At 43.2% G+C, this 24830-nt stretch overlaps 1 protein-coding gene across 3 annotated transcripts in view; it reads left to right on the forward strand.

The window, feature by feature from the left end:
* The window catches only part of PPP1R12B (protein phosphatase 1 regulatory subunit 12B), a 195165-nt gene that overhangs the window by 110116 nt on the left and 60219 nt on the right, over positions 1–24830 (forward strand). For all 3 annotated transcript variants that reach the window (XM_063444424.1, XM_063444426.1, XM_063444425.1), the window contains 2 exons: positions 18051–18198; positions 21559–21663. In XM_063444424.1, coding sequence (XP_063300494.1) covers positions 18051–18198; positions 21559–21663 — 253 coding nt within the window. The remainder of the gene's footprint in view (positions 1–18050; positions 18199–21558; positions 21664–24830) is intronic.

Raw genomic sequence — 24830 nt, forward strand, 5'->3', positions numbered from 1 at the left:
GGGAAGTCAAAATCAATGCCAAAGTCAAATAACCAGAATCAATAACGTGCTCTCGGACAACCACAAGGGAAACCACGACTGGGCACAGAGCAAGAGGACAACTACCCCGCCTGTGGATCTGATTGGTTGTAACCGGCCTTTGACCACAAAGGCAGTTACCAGGTTCCTATTTGCATGATTGCTGCTCAGCACAAACCCTCCTGTGGATTGATTGCTGCTCAGCACAACCCCTCCTGTGGATTGATTGCTGCTTGGCAGGACAGTAAATGCCATTAATCACATTTTTATGTGCAGATGAATACGTGACAGTGTGAGAGTGGGCACTGTATGTGAGAGGGGGCACTGTGTGTGTGTGGGGGGGGGGGTAGTGTGTGTAAATGTGTAGAGATTTATTAAGTGTGTGTGGGTAACCTAAAGCAATATATATATATATATATATATATATATATATATATATATATATATATATATATATATTATTTTTATTATTTTATTTTATTTTTTTTAAATTAAAGTCATATACTTTATATACATGTATCAATGCCTGGTGGTCCCAGTGGTGAGTGAACTGCCCTGAGGCTAGAGTTCACTGTTGCACAATCCGACGTGTTGCTATGGTAACCGTGGTAACGCTCCAGAGAGGAGAACCCGGAGGAGCTGCAGGATAGCTCCCGGGTTCTCTCTCCCCTGCCGCCTGGCAGCAAGGTGCCTGCGGACCGGTGAGGGATATCACTGATCTACCCTACAGTCCGTGAAAGCACATAGCAGGCTCTATCCAAGCACTGCAGGGACAATAGAGAATGCCCACGTGCTTAACTGGGATGGCGGCACCCAGAACCTAGGTCCAGGCATGAAATAAACAGTTTGCAAAAAGACATTTGGGAATGTAGTAGAGTCAAATGTCAATGCAGTCTTTTTTTAGTAGCCACTTATTCACAAACTGTGACGGACACCGCCAACGAATGCTCAAGGACCATCAGCACTGCAATTGACACCATAGGCACCACAGACTCCATGAACTGCCGTAGCTTATTTGAAATCTCGCCATCCCCCTCCCACCCTGGGACTCCAACCTCTGGATCCAGGGGCGTGTGGGCAGGACCTCTCCTCCAAGAGAGTATAGCTGGGTCTCTCCTCCAAGAGAGTATAGCTGGGTCTCTCCTCCAAGAGAGTATAGCTGGATCTCTCCTACAAGAGCGTATAGCTGAAGAGAGAGAGAGAGCTCTTACAAGAGCTAGCAGTGATATAGCTGGTATAGCTGTTCCCTACAACAAGAGACAAGGCTACAAGTTGAGGGTAAGAAGATCTGGTTTATTGAATGCAAGGGGCATTTCTTTTATACAGTTTTCCCTACAAGGTTACCACCCACATGGACCTTGTTGGGCACCGAAAACACAAACTCAACAACCAATCATTTACAGACACACAGTTAAACACTCCCATTCATTACTGTAAATTCCTACCCTCTGCTTTGGAGATAATTGAGTTAATCGCTGTATCAACTCAATTATCTCCAAGTAAAAAATATACTTTTTACACAATTTTTATAACATCAAAATTATACATTCAATCCCAATAAAAGTTCAGAACCAGCATACTTAGGGGACAAACATATCCAAAAATCATGTAAATTGGTCCAGTGGTTCTGGAGATAGCTGGAAGTCCCATTTTGACCGACCGCACACACGCACATTTTCATTCCCAAAACAATTCCAGAGATTTGGGTTGTGCGGCCGGTCCATTCACCATACTGTTAAATTGCACGAACGGGGGCCGTTCGTGCAAATAGCAATGTTACTATGGCGTTCGACTCCCGCCGAAGCGTTGACGTTCCAGAGAAGGTAAAAGTTCAGCAGTGTTCGTACCGTCGAGTATCCGATTTGAGTTCCATGAACCCGACGGCCAAACAACGCTAAACGCGTTCGGCTGAATTAAAATGGCCGCCGCCACGTGTTCGCATGTCGAAAGGCTGCCACTTCGACTACTTCGGCACTTCGGCTGTATCCGAAGGGCCAGTTCAAAAGTGCAGATCCTGTCCCATAGGATTTAAAGGGCCAGACACAGTGTTTTAGAATCCAATCTGCACAAATGGAGTTTTTAAAAGGCAATAGGGACCAGGGACCATAGTTACAAGGCAAAAGGCTAGCCATTAGTCTTCTCCAAGCACAAGTGGCGAAGGACACTTCATCACACAAACAATGGGCAACGTTAGCGTTCATATTTGTTTGTGTGTGGAAAATGCAAAAAAATAAATATGAACGCTACTAAAAATGACTGTACATACCCCACTTGCAATACCTTGGGTTGTCTACTTTTGCAAATGTGCTACCATACTGTCTGAAAATATGATGAAACACACAAATAGATCAGCGCTAATATAAAAAATAATAGGCAGCAACCACAACAAAGTGAATCCCTCTTACCCTTTCAAAAAACTGGATTATACAAAAGTCAGTATGGGCATAGCTATTGATGGGCATAGGGAAGCTATTGATGGGCATAGCCCATACTGACTCTTGTATACATGCTGTCTCAAAGGCAATATTACCAATCTGGCAAATTTAAATGTGAAAAAACTGAAATGCAAGCCTTATATTTGACTCTCTAACTTTCAAAAGCAACATAAAACATGTACATGTGGGGTACTGTTATACTCGGGAGACTTTAATGAACACAAATATTAGTGTTCTAAAACAGTCAAACGGAAGGTAAATATCCTGTGCGCTCCCGGGCTCATAGCTGTTACGACTTTAAAGCAAATTATATATGGGGGGCATCATAGAACGCTATAATGACGTTAAGGGGTTAAACAGTAAACACTCCAATACTAAACTTAAAGGGACACTCCAGGCACCAAAAGAACTTCATCTAAATTAAGTTGTTATTGTGCCAGGAGGCCCCTGGGGGTACTGTTATCTCAAGGGTTTAAATCATTCTCTAATGGTTTAACCCTTAACCCCTTAAGGACCAAACTTCTGGAATAAAAGGGAATCATGACATGTCACACATGTCATGTGTCCTTAAGGGGTTAAGTTGCCTCCAGCAGTGATGTCCACTTGCTCTGAAGCGGTATCCAACTTCAGAATTTTCAGATAATATTGTTAAATATATACAAGTGATATTTAAATAGATTTAAACATCACAAACACCACCTCTTGCTCTCAATAGCCCCTTACCCTATTATCCTCAACCTAACCCCCCCCCCCTCAACTAAGAAGAAATCTGAATTATATTGACCTCCAGCAGCTATCGGCTAATATTGATTCCCAACTTCTATCCATTCCTACTTTACAACCTTACAGCCGATAGCTTTGCATGCTACGTTACCGACACGATTGAACAGCTAAGGAGAGAATTCTTACCACCTTGCCCCTCTATTTCTCAACCACACCTGGATCATTTCTTTCCTACCCTTCAGACTTTCTCTCAAGCTACTGAACAAGAGGTGGCTGCTCTTCTAATTTCCTCTCGCCCCAGCACATGCCCGCTTGATTCGGTCCCATCTCACCTTATTAGATCTCTGTCCTCTTGTCTTGTGTCATCCTTAACACACATCATCAACTGCTCTCTATCTTGTGTTGTTGTCCCTGCTGCCCTTAAACATGCTATTGTAGTATCCATATTAAAAAAACAAAATCTCTTGACCCGTCCTCCCCTTCTGACTATCGTCCCATATCCCTGCTCCCTTTTTCCTCAAAGCTTCTGGAAAGACTGGTCTTTACCCTCTGACTTTTCCTCAATTCCTCAATTCCAACTCTCTCTTTGACCCTCTTCAGTCTGGCTTCCGCCCCTTCCATTCTACTAAGACTGCTCTTATTAAAGTCACAAACGACCTAATCGCAGCTAAATCCAAAGGGCACTACTCCATACTAATTCATCTTGACCTCTCTGCTGCTTTTGCCACTGTTGACCATGTTCTCCTTCTCCAAACTCTGCAATCACTCGGTCTCTGTGACACTGTCCTCTCTTGGTTTTCCTCCTATCTCTCCCAATTCATATCTCTCCCAACACTCATTCAGTGTCTCCTTTTCTAATGATACCTCCTCTTTTCATTGAAGTTCCCCAAGGCTCTGTCCTTAGTCCCCTTCTATTTTCTCTTTATACTGCCTCTCATGGCAAATGTATTACCTCATTTGAATTCCAATACCACCTGTACGCTGATGACACTCAAATATACCTCTCCACCCCCAGACCTCTCCCCTGCCTCCTGCAATGTGTCACTGCTTGCCTTTCTGCCATTTCTGACTGCATATCCTCCTGCTTTTTGAAAATCAATCTCTCTAAAACTGAACTTTTTGTCTTTCCTCCTTCTAATACTAATCCTCCTCCTTCACTCTCCCTTCAAGTTAGTGGTACCCACATCAGTCCATCCTTGCAAGTGCGCTGTCTTAGTGTTATACATGATTCTGGCCTCACATTTGAGCCTCACATCCAGTCTGTTACCAAATCCTGTAGATTCCACCTTAAAACATAGCCCGCATCCCCCACGTTCTTAAGCAAGATGCTACTAGTAATCTCTCACATGGATTATTGTAACTCTCTCCTAATAGGTCTTCCTACAAGTCGTATTGCCCTGCTACTGTCACGACTAGTAATGTGGTCCAGCACGCAGAAACTATGTAAACATATACATAAGTCAGAAAAGGAAAAATAACAGGACAGAGCGTAAACCGGACCTTAGAATGGCCGGACTAATACGCTAGAGACAGAGAATGGTCAAAGGGAAAGCCGAGGTCAAGGAAGCCAGAAAATACTCAATACCGATAAAACAAGCCAAGTCAGGGAAACCAGAGATCAGAATAACCAGGGAAACGCCAAGGATCAGGATACCAGGAAATCAGAAACACGAAACTAGCACTTTCAGGAAACCAGGAAACTGAAACCACGACATGTACTAGGGTGAATTAGGGGTTTAAATACCCCTCTCTAAGCTATGATTGGTCAGAGGGCGACCTCTGACCCCAGAACGTGCGTGTGCGTTGACGTCGTGACGTCACGCACACGTTAGTATAATTCTCGGGGGCGGGGCTATCCATAGACGCGACCACGTGGTCGGCGCCATATTGGATTCGGGCGTGATGCCCGGAAGAACTACACGCGCGGTTCCCGGCTCGCCGACGAGCAGGTAAGCTTGTGTAGTCGGAGCGGTCGTGCCGGTCGGGCACGACCGTGAGGCTCGGCGGGCCGGTGACCGCAACAGTACCCCCCACTCGAAGACCGCACACCGAGCGGGAAGGACCCGGCTTAAGAGGAAAGCGGTTGTGAAATGACCGGATAAGACGGGGCGCATGGACCCAGTCAGCAGGAACCCAACAACGTTCCTCGGGACCATAACCCTTCCAGTCAACGAGATAGGACAAGACACCTCTGGATAATTTGGAGTCCATGATAGAACGGACTTCGTATTCCTCTTGATCACCCACTACCAAGGGCGGAGGAGGAGTGGATACCCTTGTGTAGCGATTGCAAGTAAGGGGCTTGAGCAGAGACACATGGAAAGTATTCGCTATTCTCATATGAGCCGGTAGTGCCAAAGTATAGGTCACTGGATTAATACGTTGGGTAACTCGAAAGGGACCAATGTACCGAGGGGCAAATTTCATGGACGGGACCTTAAGCTTGATATGTCTTGTGGAGAGCCACACCCTGTCACCTGGAATATAGACAGGATTAGCGCCCCGTTTCTTGTCAGCTTGGACCTTCGCTCGTAATGAGGCTTTTTGCAGAGCTGAATGGACGGAATCCCAAGTATCATGAATCGAATCTAAACGGGTGTTCAAAGCGGGGATTTCTGTGTCTGAGAATGCAGAAGGAAAAACAGTGGGGTGATAACCCTGATTAACAAAGAATGGACTGTGATTAGAAGATTCATGAGTGGCGTTGTTTCTGGCGAACTCAGCCATGGGTAAGAGCTCGTACCAGTTAGATTGATTGGCATCTATAAAGCAACGTAAATAAGCTTCCAAAGACTGATTCGCCCTCTCTGCTGCTCCATTTGTTTGAGGGTGATATGCTGACGAAAAGGAGAGTTCGACGCCCAATTGTTTGCAAAAGGAACGCCAAAACCTAGAAACAAACTGGGTACCTCTGTCAGATACTATGCTTTTGGGTACACCGTGCAACCGAAAGATCTCTCTCAAGAATATTTGAACTAGATCTTGAGCAGATGGTAATTTTTTAAGTGGGACGAAATGTGCCATCTTCGTGAATCTATCAATGACCATAAGGACTGTATTAAACCCGTTTGAACTGGGTAGATCCACAATGAAATCCATGGCCAAGTGGGTCCATGGAGCACTAGGTATGGGCAGTGGTTGTAATAGTCCAGGAGGTGACCTGGGAGGAACTTTAGAAACAGCACATATTTGACATGCCCCAACATAATCTTTGACATCGTTTCTAAGAGCAGGCCACCAAAATCTCCTGGAGATGGCAGAGAGAGTTTTATGGACTCCAGGATGGCCCGCTGTGAGGCTGTCATGGAACAAATCTAGTACCTTCTTTTGAAACTGAGGTGACACATACAGTTTATCCGGAGGTTTTCCCACAGGTGCCTGAGTTTGATCTGCTATTATGGCACAGAAGAGTGGAGAAGACACTTCGGAAACTGTAGTGGCAATGAGGCATTCAGGAGGTACAATAGGATATATCACCTGTTCCGGAACTTCATCTGTCTCAAACTGCCGAGAAAGTGCATCTGCCTTGGTGTTTTTAGTACCAGGTCTGTATGTAATTACGAAATTGAATCGGGAGAGGAACAATGACCACCTAGCCTGATGAGAGGACAGTCTCTTAGCGTCCCCAATATAAGCCAAATTCTTATGATCAGTAAAGATCAAAAGTGGCTCTTTGGAACCTTCCAAGAGATGCCTCCATTCCATAAGGGCAAGTACAATGGCCAAAAGTTCCCTATTCCCTATGTCGTAATTCCTCTCTGCAGGTGTGAGTTTGCGAGAGTAAAATCCACAGGGATGTAAAGGCGTATCAGGACTCTCTCTTTGAGACAGAATGGCTCCAACTCCTGTCTCTGATGCATCCACCTCTAGGATAAATGGTTTGGATGGATCAGGATGGGTCAGGACAGGTGCTGAGGAAAATAAAGATTTTAATCGTTCAAATGCCTCTCTTGCTTCTTTGGGCCAAGATATACAATTTGCTCCTTTTTTTGTTAAATTGGTTATAGGGGAAACCACGGAGGAAAATCCCCTTATGAATTTGCGGTAGTAATTCGCAAAACCTATAAAGCGTTGAGTAGCTTTAAGGCCCTTGGGTAATGGCCACTGTAAGACTGCCTCCAGTTTACGAGGATCCATCTGGAAACCAGACGGAGATATAACGTATCCAAGGAATTGTATCTCCGTTTGGCCAAACTGGCATTTCTCCAGTTTACAGTAAAGGCCGTTCTGTAACAGGGTTTTCAGTACAATTCTCACATGTTCGTGATGTGTCTCTAGGTCTGGGGAATAGATGAGAATGTCGTCCAAATACACTAGAACGAACATGTGAAGGTACTCTCTTAGGACATCGTTGATAAAATCCTGGAATACCGCTGGAGCGTTACATAATCCAAACGGCATAACCAGGTATTCGTAATGTCCCATTCTGGTGTTAAATGCGGTCTTCCATTCGTGACCGTCCTTAATTCTGACTAGATTGTAGGCACTTCGGAGATCGAGCTTGGTAAAGACTCGAGCTCCCTTTAATCTGTCGAATAGCTCTGATATAAGGGGAATAGGGTAGGCATTTTTTATGGTAATCCTATTCAAACCCCTATAATCAATACAAGGGCGTAGGTCTCCTTCTTTTTTAGAGACAAAGAAGAATCCAGCCCCGGCTGGTGAGGAGGACCTACGGATATGACCCTTTCTGAGAGCATCCTTAATATATTCCTCCAAACAAAGATTTTCCTGGGGGGACAAGGCATAGACTCCTCCCTTGGGAGGCATAGTCCCTGGTAATAAGTTTATAGTACAGTCATAAGGTCTATGAGGAGGTAACCCTTCTGACTGGACCTTGTTAAATACCTCTTTCAAATCCATATACTGCTGTGGAATTTGTGTGGTCAAGGGAGGTGTAACAGGAACATTAATGGTGCCAATAGGTTGTGGGATTTGCTTAAAGCAAACACCTTTGCATCTCTCACCCCAACTCACAATCTCTCCTTCAATCCAATCCAAACGTGGATTGTGTTTCAGGAGCCAAGGGAAACCGAGTATTATCGGAACTGTAGGTGAAGATATGATTTGAAAGGTAATTTCTTCAGAGTGTAGAATACCCACTGAAACAGTGATTGGCAGAGTTTCGTGTGTGATGAAAGGCTGGGTAAGAGGCCTTCCATCAATGGCCTCGACTGCTATAGGTTTCTCTTTATGTCTTAAGGGCAGGAGATGTTTAGCAGAGAACTCTTTGTCTAGGAAATTCTCCGCTGCCCCAGAGTCAATCATAGCCTCACACTGAACAGTAGTGTTCTCGAAAGATAAGGTTACTTTGACCAGGAAACGGTTCTTAGTCAATTTAGGGGACATATACATCACACCTAAGGTCGGTCCCCGTACGTGCCTTAGGTGTGCAAGTTTTCCGGCCGAACCGGGCATGACGATCTTAGATGTCCCTTCTTGCCACAATACATACATAACCCCTCATTACGTCTGTGTTGTCTCTCTGCCTCAGTGAGTTTAGCACTACCCAATTGCATGGGTTCAGGTTCTGGAAGAGGCGTTTGGCTACTCACCACTGGGTTAGAGAAACGAGGAGCTATGGACAAATTAGAACGTCTGTTACGTTGTTTGTTTTTCTCTCTCTCTCTGAGCCGGTTATCAATGTTTATCATGTAGGCAATAAACTCATTAAGACTAACCGGAAGGTCTCTAGCTGCAGTTTCATCTTGTATATTCTCAGCTAAACCTTCAGAGAAAGCAGCCACTAGACCGCTATTGGTCCAATCAACCTCAGACGCTAATGTCCTGAACTCTATTGCATAATCGGCTACAGAACGACTGCCTTGCCTGATTCTCATAAGGGCTTTGGCAGCGTTCTTCTCCCTGCCTTTAGGTTCAAATGTAGCCTTAAAGGCCGTAAGAAAGGTACTGTAATCACGGGCTATTGCGTCACCACTTTCTCATAAGGGGTTAGCCCAAGTCAAGGCTTTTCCAGTTAATTGGTTCATCAGATAGCCTATTTTAGATCTATCTGTTGGGAATGAACCTGGGGAGGCCTCAAAGTGGTATTCTATTTGGTTTAAAAAACCTCTAAATTCCTTAGAATCACCTCCATAACGAGGGGGCGGTGACAAAGTTATGGACGGTGGTTTATGTGGTACGGGAACCACTACAGGTGGCGGAACCACAGGTGGTACAGGAGGGACCTCTAAATAGGCAGTCCTCTGGAGCAAGGCAGGGGTGTATTTGCCGCGAGGCGGCATTTTCCAGGGGGCTGCAAAAAAAGCCGCCCCCAAACGCCCAGGGCAAATGCCTTGTTAGCCTTGCGGCTAACAGACATCCTGGGCTGGTGGCTGCTGGGCTGGTTGCTGGGCGGGCGGCTGGCGAGGGAGCACTTCCTCTGAGCTGTCTGCTCAGCTCCCTCGCGCGCCGCAGAGTGAGGCTGGGAGCCGGAATATGACGTCATATTCCGGCTCCGCCTCCCAGCCTCACTGTGCGGCGCGCGAGGGAGCTGAGCAGACAGCTCAGAGGAAGTGCTCCCTCGCCAGCCGCCCGCCCAGCAACCAGCCCAGCAGCCCGACCGGCAGCCCCACTAGACCCCAGGGAGAGGGAGAACCCCCCCCAGCATTCCCAAAGGTAAGGAGGCTGGGGGGGTAAATTAAAAAAAAAATGAGTTAATGTGAGTGAGTGTGTCTGTTAGTGTGTGTGTGTCTGTCAGTGTGTGTGAGTGTGTCTGACTGTGTGTGTCTGTTAGTGTGTGTGAGTGTGTCTGTTAGTGTGTGTGTGTCTGTTAGTGTGTGTGAGTGTGTCTGTTAGTGTGTGTGTGTCTGTTAGTGAGTGTGAGAGTGTGTGTGAGTGTGTCTGACTGTGTGTGTCTGTTGGTGTGTGTGAGTGTGTCTGTTAGTGTGTGTGAGTGTGTCTGTTAATGTGTGTCTGTTAGTGAGTGTGAGTGTGTCTGTTTGTCTGTTAGAGTGTGTGTGTGTGTGTGAGAGTGTGTCTGTGTGTGAGTGTGTCTGTTAGTGAGTGTGAGTGTGTCTGTTAGTGAGTGTGTCTGTTAGTGAGTGTGTGTGTGTGTCTGACTGTGTGTGTCTGTTAGTGTGTGTATGTCAGTGTGTGTGAGTGTGTCTGTTAGTGAGTGTGTGAGTGTGTCTGTTAGCAGCTAACAGACACACTCACTAACAGACACTCACACACACTGACATACACACACTAACAGACACACACACTAACAGACACACACACTAACAGACACACTCACTAACAGACACACTCACTAACAGACACACTCACTAACAGACACACTCACTAACAGACACACTCACACTCACTAACAGACACACTCACACACAGACACACTCATACACTCACACACACACACTGACAGATACGCATCCATTAGCTAACAGTTAGCTAATGGATGCGTATCTGTCAGTGTGTGTGTATTTAGAAGGCGGGGGAAGGGTTGGGTGGGGGTGGCGGGGGGGGGGGTTGGGGGTGAGGGGGGCGCCTGAGTTTTTTCCTGCCTAGGGCAACACAAAACCAGGATACACCCCTGGAGCAAGGTCTGAAATGCCTGAGCAAATTGGTCTAACCTGTGGTCCATATCCTCCACCCTATTTTCACAGGCGATCATATGTTTGCATAGTTCTGCAGGATCCATGGCCATGTCGTAATGTCACGACTAGTAATGTGGTCCAGCACGCAGAAACTATGTAAACATATACATAAGTCAGAAAAGGAAAAATAACAGGACAGAGCGTAAACCGGACCTTAGAATGGCCGGACTAATACGCTAGAGACAGAGAATGGTCAAAGGGAAAGCCGAGGTCAAGGAAGCCAGAAAATACTCAATACCGATAAAACAAGCCAAGTCAGGGAAACCAGAGATCAGAATAACCAGGGAAACGCCAAGGATCAGGATACCAGGAAATCAGAAACACGAAACTAGCACTTTCAGGAAACCAGGAAACTGAAACCACGACATGGCAAAGTACTAGGGTGAATTAGGGGTTTAAATACCCCTCTCTAAGCTATGATTGGTCAGAGGGCGACCTCTGACCCCAGAACGTGCGTGTGCGTTGACGTCGTGACGTCACGCACACGTTAGTATAATTCTCGGGGGCGGGGCTATCCATAGACGCGACCACGTGGTCGGCGCCATATTGGATTCGGGCGTGATGCCCGGAAGAACTACACGCGCGGTTCCCGGCTCGCCGACGAGCAGGTAAGCTCGTGTAGTCGGAGCGGTCGTGCCGGTCGGGCACGACCGTGAGGCTCGGCGGGCCGGTGACCGCAACAGCTACAGCCTGTAATGAATGCTGCAGGTAGACAGATTTTCCTCTCCTGTTTCTCCTCTCACACCTCTCCCCTCTGTCAGTCCTTACATAGGCTTCCTGTATCCTATAGGAGTCAATTCAAGGTACTAATCCACACCTATAAAGCACTGACCGATTCTAGTCCCCCCTAGGTATGCCCCTTCTTGGTCTCTCCGCTCGGCCCGTGACCTTCTCCTGTCCGCTGCTCGCACCCGTACAGCCAACTCACGCTTGCAGGACTTCTTGCGGGTGGCTCCATTCCTTTGGAATAGCCTGCCTATAACCATCAAGCTCTCGCCTACTCTTCAATCATTTAAAAAGTGCTTCAAAATACTCTTTAGGAAAGCATATGGCTTCCCAGAGTAACCTCCACCTGACGTACCTGTCACTTGCTCGTACCAGTCCCTTGCTCTCTCCTAAAGAGCAGCACTCAATTCCCTCCTCCAGCTCTGCTCCACCTTGTTTGATTGCTACTTCCTGTCATGTTAAGTTTTTCGCCCCACCTCCTATAGACTGTAAGCTCGTTTGAGCAGGGCCCTCTTCAACCTATTGTTCCTGTAAGTTTTTTTAATTGTCTCATTTATTGTTTAATCTCCCCCTTTGATAATATTGTAAAGCGGTACGGAATATGCTGGCACTATATAAATACCAGTAATAATAATAATAATAATAATAATAAACAAAGAGCAGGTAATAACTGCTCAGGCTACAAGTGCTCCAACAACTGGCTTAGTATGATGCTATGGTGTAGATCTCAGGATGCCAAATGATCAGTGAGCAGCAATATTGGCAAGTAAGTTTATTCGCACAAAAACAAATAAAAACAGTAGGTATTAAAACCCCTAATTTATTTCAGCAGTTCCTTCCAGTGTGGAAAATATCCGAATTTCCTAGTGCAGCTGTCGTTTCTGGTTATTAGCATTCTGGTTATTGCAGTGCTTATAGCCTGAGCAGTCTCTACCTGATTTTTTTTTGTGAATGATTCAATCTATTTAATATATATATATATATATATTTATGAATATTACACTAAATACTTTTCCCCTTTTTCTTTCATTTAATTTGAATGGACACACCTTATATTGTCAAGTACAGGGTATAGGTGCTTGCTTTATCTTAAGAGATGGGTAAGGGCAGCAGATTATTACATAAGATTTCCCCAGCCTTGTGATAACACAAATAGAACAAAAAAGAAGAAAAAATTAGAAAATCTGTGCCTGTGGTTTAGTGTAGCCACAAACAGATACAGATATATACATACATGAATACAACAGGATCTTGTTGATAGATAAATCTCTCAAAGACAAAAACAGAGATAACACACAATCTAAGTGTAGTAATTTTAACCCCTTAAGACCGCAGGGCATTCTATGCCGTCCTTAAGGAAGCGGCTCTAAACGCTGCAGGGCAGTAATGGAACGCCCTGCAATCTTATGTACTTACTCGGTCGCCGGCGATCCCACGCCGGCGATCGCGGCGTGGGGACTCACCTGGGAGTCCCCCTCCTTCCTCTTCGGCCCCTCTGGGCCATGTGATCGCGAGGTCCTTGCGATGACTTCGCGATCACATGGACGGCACAGCCGTCCAAGGCATTGCCAACAGGGGGAGTGCCTGTTATGACAGGTACTCCCCCTGCTATCTGAAAAAAAAAAGTGAACACAATGTAAAATGAAATAATATATGCTTAGATCTTATATATATTTATTATATATATGATATAAATATATATATATATATATATATATATACACACATACACATATATACACATGCACTGTCTAAGTGTATTTTAATATTATATATATATAATTATGTATATATATATTCATATCAAAATACACATACAATGATATTGACTAAATATATATATAATTATTATTATATATATATTTATATATAATATAAAATAAACAAATATGTAAATACGTTAAAAAATAAAATTACAAAAATAATAAAAATATATATACATGTGTAATTTCGTTCTAACTGTATTTTAAAATTAATTTATATATATATTGATATCAAAATACATATAGAAGGAAATAATATATATATATATATCTATATACATAAGTATATACCACTATATATATATATACCTATATATAAATTAAAATAATTGAAAAAAATTATATACATATATATATATATATATATATATATATATATATATACACGTATATATATATTAATTCTACCTATATATTTATGTAATAATTTTACATTATTAGGTAATTTTATTAATTATAATTTGCAGGACCTGCCTGACAACCCAAAACAGTAAAATGTATTACAACGACGATATCGTCAGTGGAAGTGACATTTTTTGCACACGTTTTGAAACACTGATATTTGTGTTCAGCGAAGTCTCCCAAGTATTACAGTACCCCTCATGTACAGGTTTTATGGTGTTTTCAAAAGTTACAGAGTCAAATATAAGGCTTGCGTTTCAGTTTTTTCTCATTAAAATTTGCCAGGTTGGTTATGTTGCCTTTGAGGCCGGAAATTACCCCCATGATGGCATACCATTTGCAATAGTAGACAACGCAAGGTATTGCAAATGGGGTATGTTCAGACTTTTTTAGTAGCCAATTAGTCACAAACACTGGCCAAAATTGGCATTCAAATAAGTTTTTGGCATTTTCAAATATTAACACTAACTTTGGCCAGTGTTTGTGACTAAGTGGCTACTAAAAAAGACTGAACATAGCCCATTTGCAATACCTTCAGTTGTCTACTATTGCAAATGGTATGCCATCATGGGGGTAATTTTCATTTCTGGGCTACAATACAGTCTCAAAGGCAACATAACCAATCTGGCGAATTTCAATGTGAAAAAACTGAAACGCAAGCCTTATATTTGACTCTGTAACTTTTGAAAACACCATAGAAACTATACATGAGGGGTACTGTTTTACTCGGAAGACTTCGCTGAACAAAAATATTAGTGTTTCAAAACAGTAAAACCAGGGCCCGCCTTAGGTGTTCAGGCGCCCTGTGCGAAACAATCTTGTGGCGCCCCCCACCCCTCCCTGTCTCTGTTTGGACCCCTTCAAACTATTTTAGGAGCATTCACAATCTGTCGCCTCCACCCCCTTCTACAAAACCCCTGCACCTCTTAACCAAAACCCCATGCCAGATCTTCACCAAGCCCCTGGCCACCACTTCATCAAACTCCTGGCCACCCCTTCCCCTTCATCAATGCCCTGGCCATCCCTTCATCAAACTCATAGCCACCCCTTACACTTCATCATTCCCCTCCCACCCCTTTATCAATTCCTGCCACCCCTTCATCAGTCCCCTGCCCCTCTCATCAATTCCCTCCCACTCTTTTCTCAGCCCTCTGCCCCTATTCATCAGCCCCCTGACCCCTCATCAATCCCCTCCCACCCCTTTAACAGCCCTCTGCCCCATTCATCAGTCCCCTGACCCCCTCACCAATCCCCCCCATTTATCAGCCCTCTGCCCCATTCATCAGCCCCCTGACCCCCTCATCAGTCCCCTCCCACCCCTTTATCAGCCCACTGCCCCCATTCATCAGCCCCCTGACCCCCTCATCAGTCCCCTCCCACCCCTTTATCACCCACCTGCCCCCCCTTAATCAGTCCCATGCCCCCCTTTTCAATCCCCTGCTCCCCTTCATCACCCCCCTTAATACATCCCCTGCCAATTAATCCAACCCCTGGCCACCCTTCATCAGTCCCCTGCCCCCTCATCAATTCCCTCCCACCCATTTATCAGCCATCTGCCTCCATTTCATCAGCCCCCTGATCTCCTCATCAATCCCCTCCCACTCCTTTATCAACCACCTGCCCCCTTTAATCAGCCCCATGCCCCCCTTTTCAGTTTCCTGCCGCCCTTTATCAGCCCCCTTAAAAAATCCCCTGCCAGTTAATGCAATCCATGCCTCCCCTTCATTAATCCCCTGCCCCCCTTAATTAAATTCCTGCACCCCTTCAACAAAACCTATTTAATAAAAAAGGAAAAAAAAAAAAGAACAGTCACTCACAGTAAAGGCTGCTGCTCCCTGGACTGAGCTGTCTCCGCCGATTGAAGAGCACCGGGTGCCGCCTTCACTCACTGAATTGGATCCTTCCGCGGCTCCCTCTGATGACAGAGCACGTCGACGTTACGCAAGTACGCGGCGTAACACCCCCACGCTCCTCCTCCACACTCCATACAGAAGTGGATTCCCGGCGGCAGCTCTCTGCTCATAATTTGCAAGTCAAGTGCAAAGCAGCATTATGCATTTGACTTGCTCTGCACTTGAAATACATAACTCGGCCGGCCTGCAAGCTGTGTTGGCCGCCCGGCGCCCCTGTTGCCATGGCGCCCTGTGCGGCCGCACAGCTCGCACACCCCTAAGGCCGGCCCTGAGTAAAACGTATCACAACAATTATATTGTCTGTATAAGTGCCATTTGTGTGTGAAAAATGCAAAAAATGTCACTTTCATTGACAAAATCATCGTTGTAATGCATTTTACTGTTTTGAAACACTAATATTTGTGTTCAGCGAAGTCTTCCGAGTAAAACAGTACCCCTCCCCCCATGTACAGGTTTTATGGTGTCTTGGAAAGTTACATGGTTAAATATAGTACTAGCAAATTAAATTCCCTGGACTTTTGGCCTGGGTTGTCAGGCAGGTCCCACAAATTGTAATTAATAAAATGAGCTAATTATGTAAAATTATTACATACATATTTACGTAGAATTATTATATATAAGGGTTTAAAACATATAGGGTGATATATTGAAATGAAAGCACACTCACACTTTCAAGAGCTACATAGAGCTCTGCTGTTAAGGGCGTGGACGGTATAATCCCCGTTTAAGGATATATATGTGTAACGGATCACCTGTACTCCAACCGAGTACCTTCCGTTGATGGACCTTTGCTAGCTTGCGCCGAGGACCACAAGCACCACACCGGATACCACAAGTACCGCAGCCTCCACAACCGCCGTAGCTTAACTGGAGTCTCGCCGTCTTCCTTCCACCCTGGATCAACCTCTGACATCCAGGACCGTGTGGGAAAGACCTCTCCTCCAGGAGAGCGTATCCGGAACAGCTCTAAAAAGAGCTAAGTGATTAGAGCTCAGGGAAGTATACAAAGTATAGCAATCCCCAGTGTGATTATAGCAGTTCCCTACAATAACGAGACAAGGCTACGTATTGAGGGTTAAGCAGGAACAGAATGCACTGAGGCTTTATTGCTTCTTTTATACACATTTCCCCACACGGTTACCACCCACGTGAAAACACAAACATAACAACCAATCATATACAGACACACAGTTAAACACTCCCATGCATTAGAGCAAATTCCTCCCCTCTGCTTGGGAGATAATTGGGCTAATTACTGTATCAGCTCAATTATCTCCAAGCGAAAAATACACTTTTTACCCAATTTCTATAACTTTAAAATTATACATCACATTCACATTTTAAAATGTACATTTTCTGAACCAGCATACTTAGGGAACAAACATATCCAAATATCATGTAAATCCGTTCAGGCGTTCGGGAGTTAGCTGGAAGTCTCACCACCGTTCGACTCCATTCGAAGTGAGTGTTCCAAAGAAGGTAAAACTTCAGCGTTGTTCGTGCCGTCGAGTATCCAATTTTAATTCCATGAATTCGATGGCAAAACACTGCTGACTGCGTTCGGCTAAATTAAAATTAAAATGGCTGTATCTGAAGTGCCAGTTCGAAAAGTGCAGCTCTTGAGCAAAAGGATTTAAAGCGCCCAAAACAGTCTTGTAAAAGCCAATAAGCCCAAATAGTGCTTTTAACTGGCAATAACTCCCAGGGGCCATAGTCACAAAGCAAGAGGCTGGCAGGCCTCTCCAAGAACAAGTGGCAAAGGGCACTTCGTCACAATATGCCACACTGATGATGGTACTTTTCTTAGAACGTGCGGTTTTTAGAGCAGGAATCTGCTCTAGTGTAGTGGAGCTTAGGTGGTACAATCCCAACCTAGGATATGCAGGACTGGAAATGTAGTCGAATTCAGGAAGCCAAAAGAATATAAAATAAATAATGAATACATTCAAAATATTTAAATTTAAAAGGGTAAACGTTATTTAAACATAAAAGCTATATATAAAAAAATATATAAAATCCAACGCATTTCACCATGAGGTTTCATCAGAAGTGTGACTTAACTCTCAAACAGGTAAAATATATATGCATACAATCTTAATAGTGATTATAGTTAACATGTGATAAAAAAACATTCTGATTGGTTTCCTACAATGCTTCCAATATTCAGATATCAGTCAGAGGTAGTGTTGTGTAGTAACAGATATATGGATGGTTCCTCCAGCAGACTGCATGTGAATCCAGTGTGGACATCCACCCATTCAGGTATCAGGTTGGTTGTGGGTCTTTTTTTTTCCAGCTACTCTGAAAATTCAATTTTAAGTCTAACCTTGTTAGACTCATAGTGGCAGGATTTCTAATTGCAAGATATATTTCTAATTGCAAGATTTCTAATATATATATATATATATATATATAATATAAATATATGACTGTAATATGTTGTGTAGTATTATTTGTATACTTTGGTGGCAGGTTGGACTCTGGTGGCTCTAACCTCAGCTCTACAGAACCTTCCAGTGACCGAGCTGCCGCTCGTGCAAGTGCCTATTACCGCAGGGAGAACCGCTTAGCATCACTTGGAAGCAAAACTGAGGATGAAAAAGAAAAGGATTTCAAAAAGGTCTGCTATCTCTAAAAAGGCACATGTTGCCTTGTATCGATATCATTAGTGAGTTGTTGATATAGAAAATACAACTAGAATAAGCTTCCCTTTTACATAGTTACATAGTAATATAGGTTGAAAAAAAGACTCCAGTTCATCGACTCCAACCTTTAAAATACTTTTTTTGCTTTCACTTGTAGGTTGCAGTCAGGGGCGTATTAGCCGCGAGGCAAACAAGGCATTTCCCTTGGGCGGCATTTTCCAGGGGGCGGCAAAAAAATGCCCAAGGCAAATGTCTTGTTAGCCTTGCGGCTAACAGACATGCCGGCGGGCTGCTGGGCGATCGGGCGGCACTGCCTGGTGGGCGGGCGGCCGGCGAGGGAGCACTTCCCCTGAGCTGTCTGCTCAGCTCCCTCGCCAGCCGCAGAGTGAGGCTGGGAGGCGGAGCCGGAATATAACGTTACCAGCCTCACTCTGAGGCGCGCGAGGGAGCTGAGCAGACAGCTCAGGGGAAGTGCTCCATCGCCGGCTGGCCGCCCACCAGGCAGTGCCGCCCGATTGCCCAGCAGCCACTGGACCACCAGGGAGGAAGAGACACCCCCCCCCCCTCCCCAGCATTCCCAAAGGTAAGGAGGCTGGGGGGGGGGGTGTTAAATAAAAAAAAAATGTGTTACAAATAAATTTTAAAAAAAATGTGTTAAAAATAAATGTAAAAAAAATGTGTTAAAAAAATAAAAAAAAAAATTGTTACAAATAAATTTTTAAAAAATGTGTTAATGTGGGTGGGTGAGTGTGTGTCTGTGTCTGTTAGTGTGTGTCAGTGTGCGTGTCTGTTAGTGTTTGTGTCTGTTAGTGTGTGTGTGTCAGTGTGTCTGTTAGTGTGTGTGTGTCAGTGTGTCTGTTAGTGTGTGTGTGTGTGTGTGTGTGTCTGTTAGTGTGTGTGTGTGTGTGTGTGTCTGTTAGTGTGTGTGTGTGTGTGTGTCTGTGTCTGTTAGTGTGTGTGTGTCTGTTAGTGTGTGTTTGCCTGTGAGTGTGTGTGTATGTCAGTGAGTGTGTGTGTCTGCTAGTGAGTGTGTTTGTCTGTTAGTGAGTGTGAGTGTGTCTGTTAGTGTGTGTGTGTTTCTGTTAGCGAGTGTGTGTGTGTGTATTTAGAATGCGGGGCGGGGGGAAAGGTTGGGTGGGGGTGGCGCGGGGGGAGGCGGGGGCGCCTGAGTTTTGTCCTGCCTAGGGACAAAACCAGGATACACCACTGGTTGCAGTGTACCTGTTGGGCTATATACACATGTTACATAATAACATCTAATGACTATTTAAAAATTGAGTTGTCAACAAAAGCCATAATTGAAAGTATGAGTCTTGATTTCATAAAAACGAATAAAAAAAAGATACCTGCGCAGTATGCTAAGCCTTGTGCACATTTAAATAACTGGAGGTTTTTTTTTTGTGTCACTCCAATGACCATTCAAGTATAAGTTCATTTGCCACGTCAGTGAAAACCTGTTAAGTGAATCCTACACTAACAAATTACCTCACTGTTTTCGGGTAAAAGGTAAAATGTCTAATCTGGAAGAAAGGGGTATTTTTCTGAATCCCTACACACATATTAACCTTTAATAGAGCATGCATGGGGTGGGCGGCAGCACTGTAATATTGATGTGTAATACAAAAGCAAATAAAAACACACATAATTTAGCCCTGCACTCAGACTCCTACTACTGGGCAATGGTCTTATTATTAAATATTAAAATATTAAAACATTTTAACCCCGATTGAAAATTAGGTTTATTGTCAAAATGTACAGACTTTCAGCTGTTTCAAACAAAACCAATTAAAATAGCTCAACACAATGAATGATTTATGTGGTTTCCCAAATTTCAACTGAAAATGCAACAAAACAATGACTTCACCAGTCACAAAATGATTAAATCCCTTCAAGGCGAGCATCTTTAGTACTTAGTAGAGCAACCTTTTGCAGTTATGACCTGCTGCAAACAAGATGCCTAGTTAGACATCTGCTTCTGACAGCATTCCTGAGGAATCTCATGAGCAATGGCCTCCGGTTCAGTAATATTCTTGGGTTTGTATTCTGCAACCCCCTTCTTCAAATCCCAACATAGATTTTCTATGGGGTTCATGTCAGGTGACTGTGATGGCCACTGTAGAACTCCAGGACTTCTTCTGCAACCAAGCCTTAGTGAATTTTGAGGAATGCTTGTGATCATTGTCTTATTGGAAGGCCCAATAATGTCCAAGCTTCAGCTTCCTCACAGATGGCATGACATTTTCTCCTAGGATTTCCTGATACTTCAATGAATCCATCTTGTCTTCCATGTGCTTCAAGTTTTGTCTGTGACATTGGATACAAAAAAGCCCAATAGCATTACAGAGCCACCACCATGCTTAACTGTAGGTAAGTGTTTTTTTCAGCGTATTCTTCTTCCTCCAGACATATCGCTGATCCATTGGGCAGAAAAGTTCCAGTTTTGTTTCATCACTCCACAGAACAGAATCCCCAAACTTCTATGGCTTATTTATATGATTTTGAGCATATTGGAGCCAACCTTTCTTGTGCTTTTGGGTCAGTAGTGATGTACATATATACCTTACTGTGCTCACTGAAACCTCAGTGTCTGTTGCCACAAAATCTTACTGCAGGTCTTTTGAAGTCACTTGAGAGTTTTTCACAACCTGTCTTCTCGGAAATCTGGTTAGAGCCATTGATAGCTTCATTTTTCTGCACAGTCCAGGAAGTGTAACCAATGTTCTTTAAACTTTGAACTTGCAAACTATGCATCCAATGCCATCTCTAGGAACATTCAGTGTCTTTGCTATCCTTTTATATCCTGTTTCTTGTTTGTGAAGGGTGGTGATCTATTCTCTTAACTTTGTGGACCATTCTTTTTACTTAGCCATATTTATAACATGCAGTCAAACTGCCACTCAACAAACCCCTAGCCAGTTAAGGTATTTTAAGTGTTCCAGGTCAAGCACACTTGCTTTTCATATATATGCTGTTGTGAGGGATTCTATTCAGAGGATTGATTAATCTTGAAACTGGAGGAGTCATTATAAGTTGCATTTTTAGTTGAATTTGGAGAAATCACTTAAAGCTGTTTGATTTGTTCATTGCAAACAGCTGAAAGTCTGTAAATGTTGACAATAAACCTAACTTGCAATGAGGGTTGAATAATTTTAATTTCACCATCAGCCCAAATACATACAAAAACTAAGAAAAAAGGTTACCTATGCAAATTTTTTTTGTATAATTCCAGGAGCCACTAAAGTTTAGCTTACCTGCCACGTCAATGTCATGTTTAAGATTTAGTGGTTGTAGCCATGTCACAAATTGTCTGAGTATATATGATGTTCTCCTTACAGCTGTATGAAAGTGCCTTCAATGAAAATGAGAAGCTCAAGAACAATCTTCGGGAAGCTCACCTGGAGCTTGTAGATATCAAAGCCAAGCTAGAGCGAGTTGCAAAGGTAAAATTAACTGATCTACATCATGGACCAACATTTTGCTTATGCAAATGGGAGCAAAATCATTTGGATCAACTCATCTGATTTTGGTGAATCATGCCTTATCACTGAACACTCTGTTTAAGATTTTTCCACAATACTTTAGATGGTTATTACTTAAATGAGGGAGATATCAACCTTATGCACATGAAGTAAACATTATAGCGTAAAGTAAAATGAAAAAGCTGCTACTAGTTGTGTTACTGTGTTTTCTCTCTTCCTCTTTAACCAACAGCCCACATATTCATCAGTCCATATATAATATACTAAATGATCAATGATTTCATTAAAAAAGAATCCTACATCATCATCATCATATACAATATATTTAAAATATACATAAAATACAACAATCTTGCCAGGGATCACCCAGTCATTGCCTTTTAAGCATACACCTAAATTTGATATATTATTCCAATGGAATTTTATTACAGACAGGAGGCTTCATATCTGCTTATCTTTCTTTACTGAAACTCCCAGCAGCAAAGACACAGTTAACAATCAGTGTAAAAAGTTTAACCAATCAGAATACATAACAGTAATATATATTGTCATCAAGCTCCTCCCAACTCCTCTTTCTTGGTGTAGCCGAATAGCCGTAGAATCAATCTTGTAAACGATGAACAGTAGATCAGTGAGGAGTCAACCAGGTAAACCAGTGTTCAATAGACTATGGTAAGTCTTTGTAGAGATAACAAGAGGTCTTCACAATAGGGAAAAAAGAGAAAGAAAATCATGAAAGTATGGTCTCTTGGAGAAGAGAAATCAAATACTCATACATAACATCAAGGCAATTTATTCAAACTTGAGTGCATAAACTATAAAGTCACTGCAAGATAATAACATAAGAAAAGAATAGAACAAAAAAGAACTTGCAACAAATGTACAAAAGAGGTACTACGAGATAACTACATTGAAAGGGGGGAGACTATTCTACAGTTGAGAAAATATTTACCTCCTATCTTTAATACATTTCGATTATTTGGTCACTAAGGTTAGAAGAATCCAGAATTTTATGGAAAGACAAGAGGTTTCAAATTTGATGTTTTAACGCGTAGAGAACATGGAAAGAGAAACATGTGGTGACTATCTAAAATAAAAAAGTACAGAAGATAGACTGCCTGGACCAATCAGTGGAGGATACAGTTTCTGCCAGAGAACCTCCAGCAATAAATGCAGAGGAGGCGGCAGTGTCTCTAACAGAGTGAGCCCCAAAATATGCATCAATGTCAGCTAAAGCTAGTAGCCACATGATCCAATGAGCAATCGTAGGGCACATCACAGCTTGTGTGGTCGCACATAAGACACCAGTAGAGAACCCGTGGGTACCCTAAAAGGGGTAGTGCAGGGGATGTTATGTCTTATGCAACAAGCTACAAAGAGAGTGGGTTTATCCAAATAATTTGGGTAGCTTACGGTAGATGAATTGGTCTTTGTGCGTCGGGTAATGTAACAGTTCACCCCTTCAGGAGTAAAGTCAAGTGCATGAAAGTCAAACACTCTGATGTCGAAGACTCTGGAAGGAGACCAAACAAAGAAGAAGTGCTAATTTGGCTGACAGTTGGTGAAGAGAGAGTGCCTCATAGATGGCGAAGTCTCTAAGAATGATAAAATGAGAGCTGCATCCGAAAACTGACTATATTTAGGAACTGGAGGCCTTGTGAGGCGAATGCCACGCAAAAATCTACAGATAGAAGGATGTTTACCAAATGAAGACTTAATAGGAGCATGGGCCGCAGAAATATCGGAATGAAACACATTAATCGACCGATAGGATTTAGAAAAAGGGAAAGAGTGGTGGTAATATGGCGCTACAATGTGCTGCTAAAAACACAGTGCAATCAACCACACAATTTCACAGAAGAGCCTAAAGCAGAAAATAGAATATAAAGTGGATAGCGCACTGGAGAACCAAAAATGTGTATTAAAATATTTATACACAAATAGAAAATAAATAAATGCATATACCATAAAGTATGTTATAAAGGAGATCTTTATCCAGATGTTTCTGAAAAGAATAAAACTTATATAGGGCAATATCGTACTGGTAAATATCCCAATGTCAAATATGTATATACAAATGGTAAAATTTCCTACTCACATTTTAATGAGCCTGCATTCAAACTGGCTCAAGTATATAGGCATGAGTAGGATATATGGATCAAATCCTTCAATTGATGTGTTCCTCCCCGATATATTTGGGTATTAAATAGCAAAAAATGGATGTAAGGAAAAAGATTCAAACATTTATTGTAAAATAAATAATATAGTCTTACATTCAAGTATAAAATCAGCACAGTCAGCACAACGTGTTTCGGCTAGACGCCTTCATCAGGTGCATACAAAACATATTCCACTTGACCCTTCTTTTAAACCCCACATTCGCGGCAAAAATTCATTAAACCCCGCCCACATTCATTGCGTTGCGTCACTTCCGGTGACCGGAACTTCCGGTTTTGGCTGTTCTCTTCCGTCTTTTTAATGCAACAGGAAGTGTCTTACTTGGTTGAGGTGATCTCTTCTTCACATTGTTCATTTAATCAGTGTTCTATAGTCATAATACCGGAAGTATTCCGGCGGCCATTTTCGAAGTGGTATATATATGATATATAGATGGGCAAGTGAAACATAAAAAGAAATACATATAAAATATCAGGTTATAAATAGAATGTGAACAAAAGTATTAACATCTATTAAAAATGTGTATATATATATATATATATATATATATATATATACAGGGCCGGCCTTAGGCATTTGGGCGCCCTGTGCGAAAAATCTTCACAGCGCCCCCCCCTTCCCGTCCCCCCCTCCCCACTCCTTCCCCCTTCCCACACACCCTGTCACACACACACAGGCAGACAGCCATAAACACACACACAAACACACTCAGGCAGTCATACACAGACAGCCACACACAAACACAAACACACACACACACACAAACACAGACATAGAATGTGACGGCAGATAAGAACCATTCGGCCCATCTAGTCTGCCCAGACAGTAACACATAGGCAGTCACACACACAAACACAGGCAGACAGCCACACACACACAGGCAGACAGCCACACACACAGGCTGCCACACACAAACACACAGAGGCAAACAGCCAAACACACAGAGGCAA

Source organism: Pelobates fuscus, chromosome 1 (assembly GCF_036172605.1).
Source record: "Pelobates fuscus isolate aPelFus1 chromosome 1, aPelFus1.pri, whole genome shotgun sequence".
Taxonomy (NCBI): Eukaryota; Metazoa; Chordata; class Amphibia; order Anura; family Pelobatidae; genus Pelobates; species Pelobates fuscus.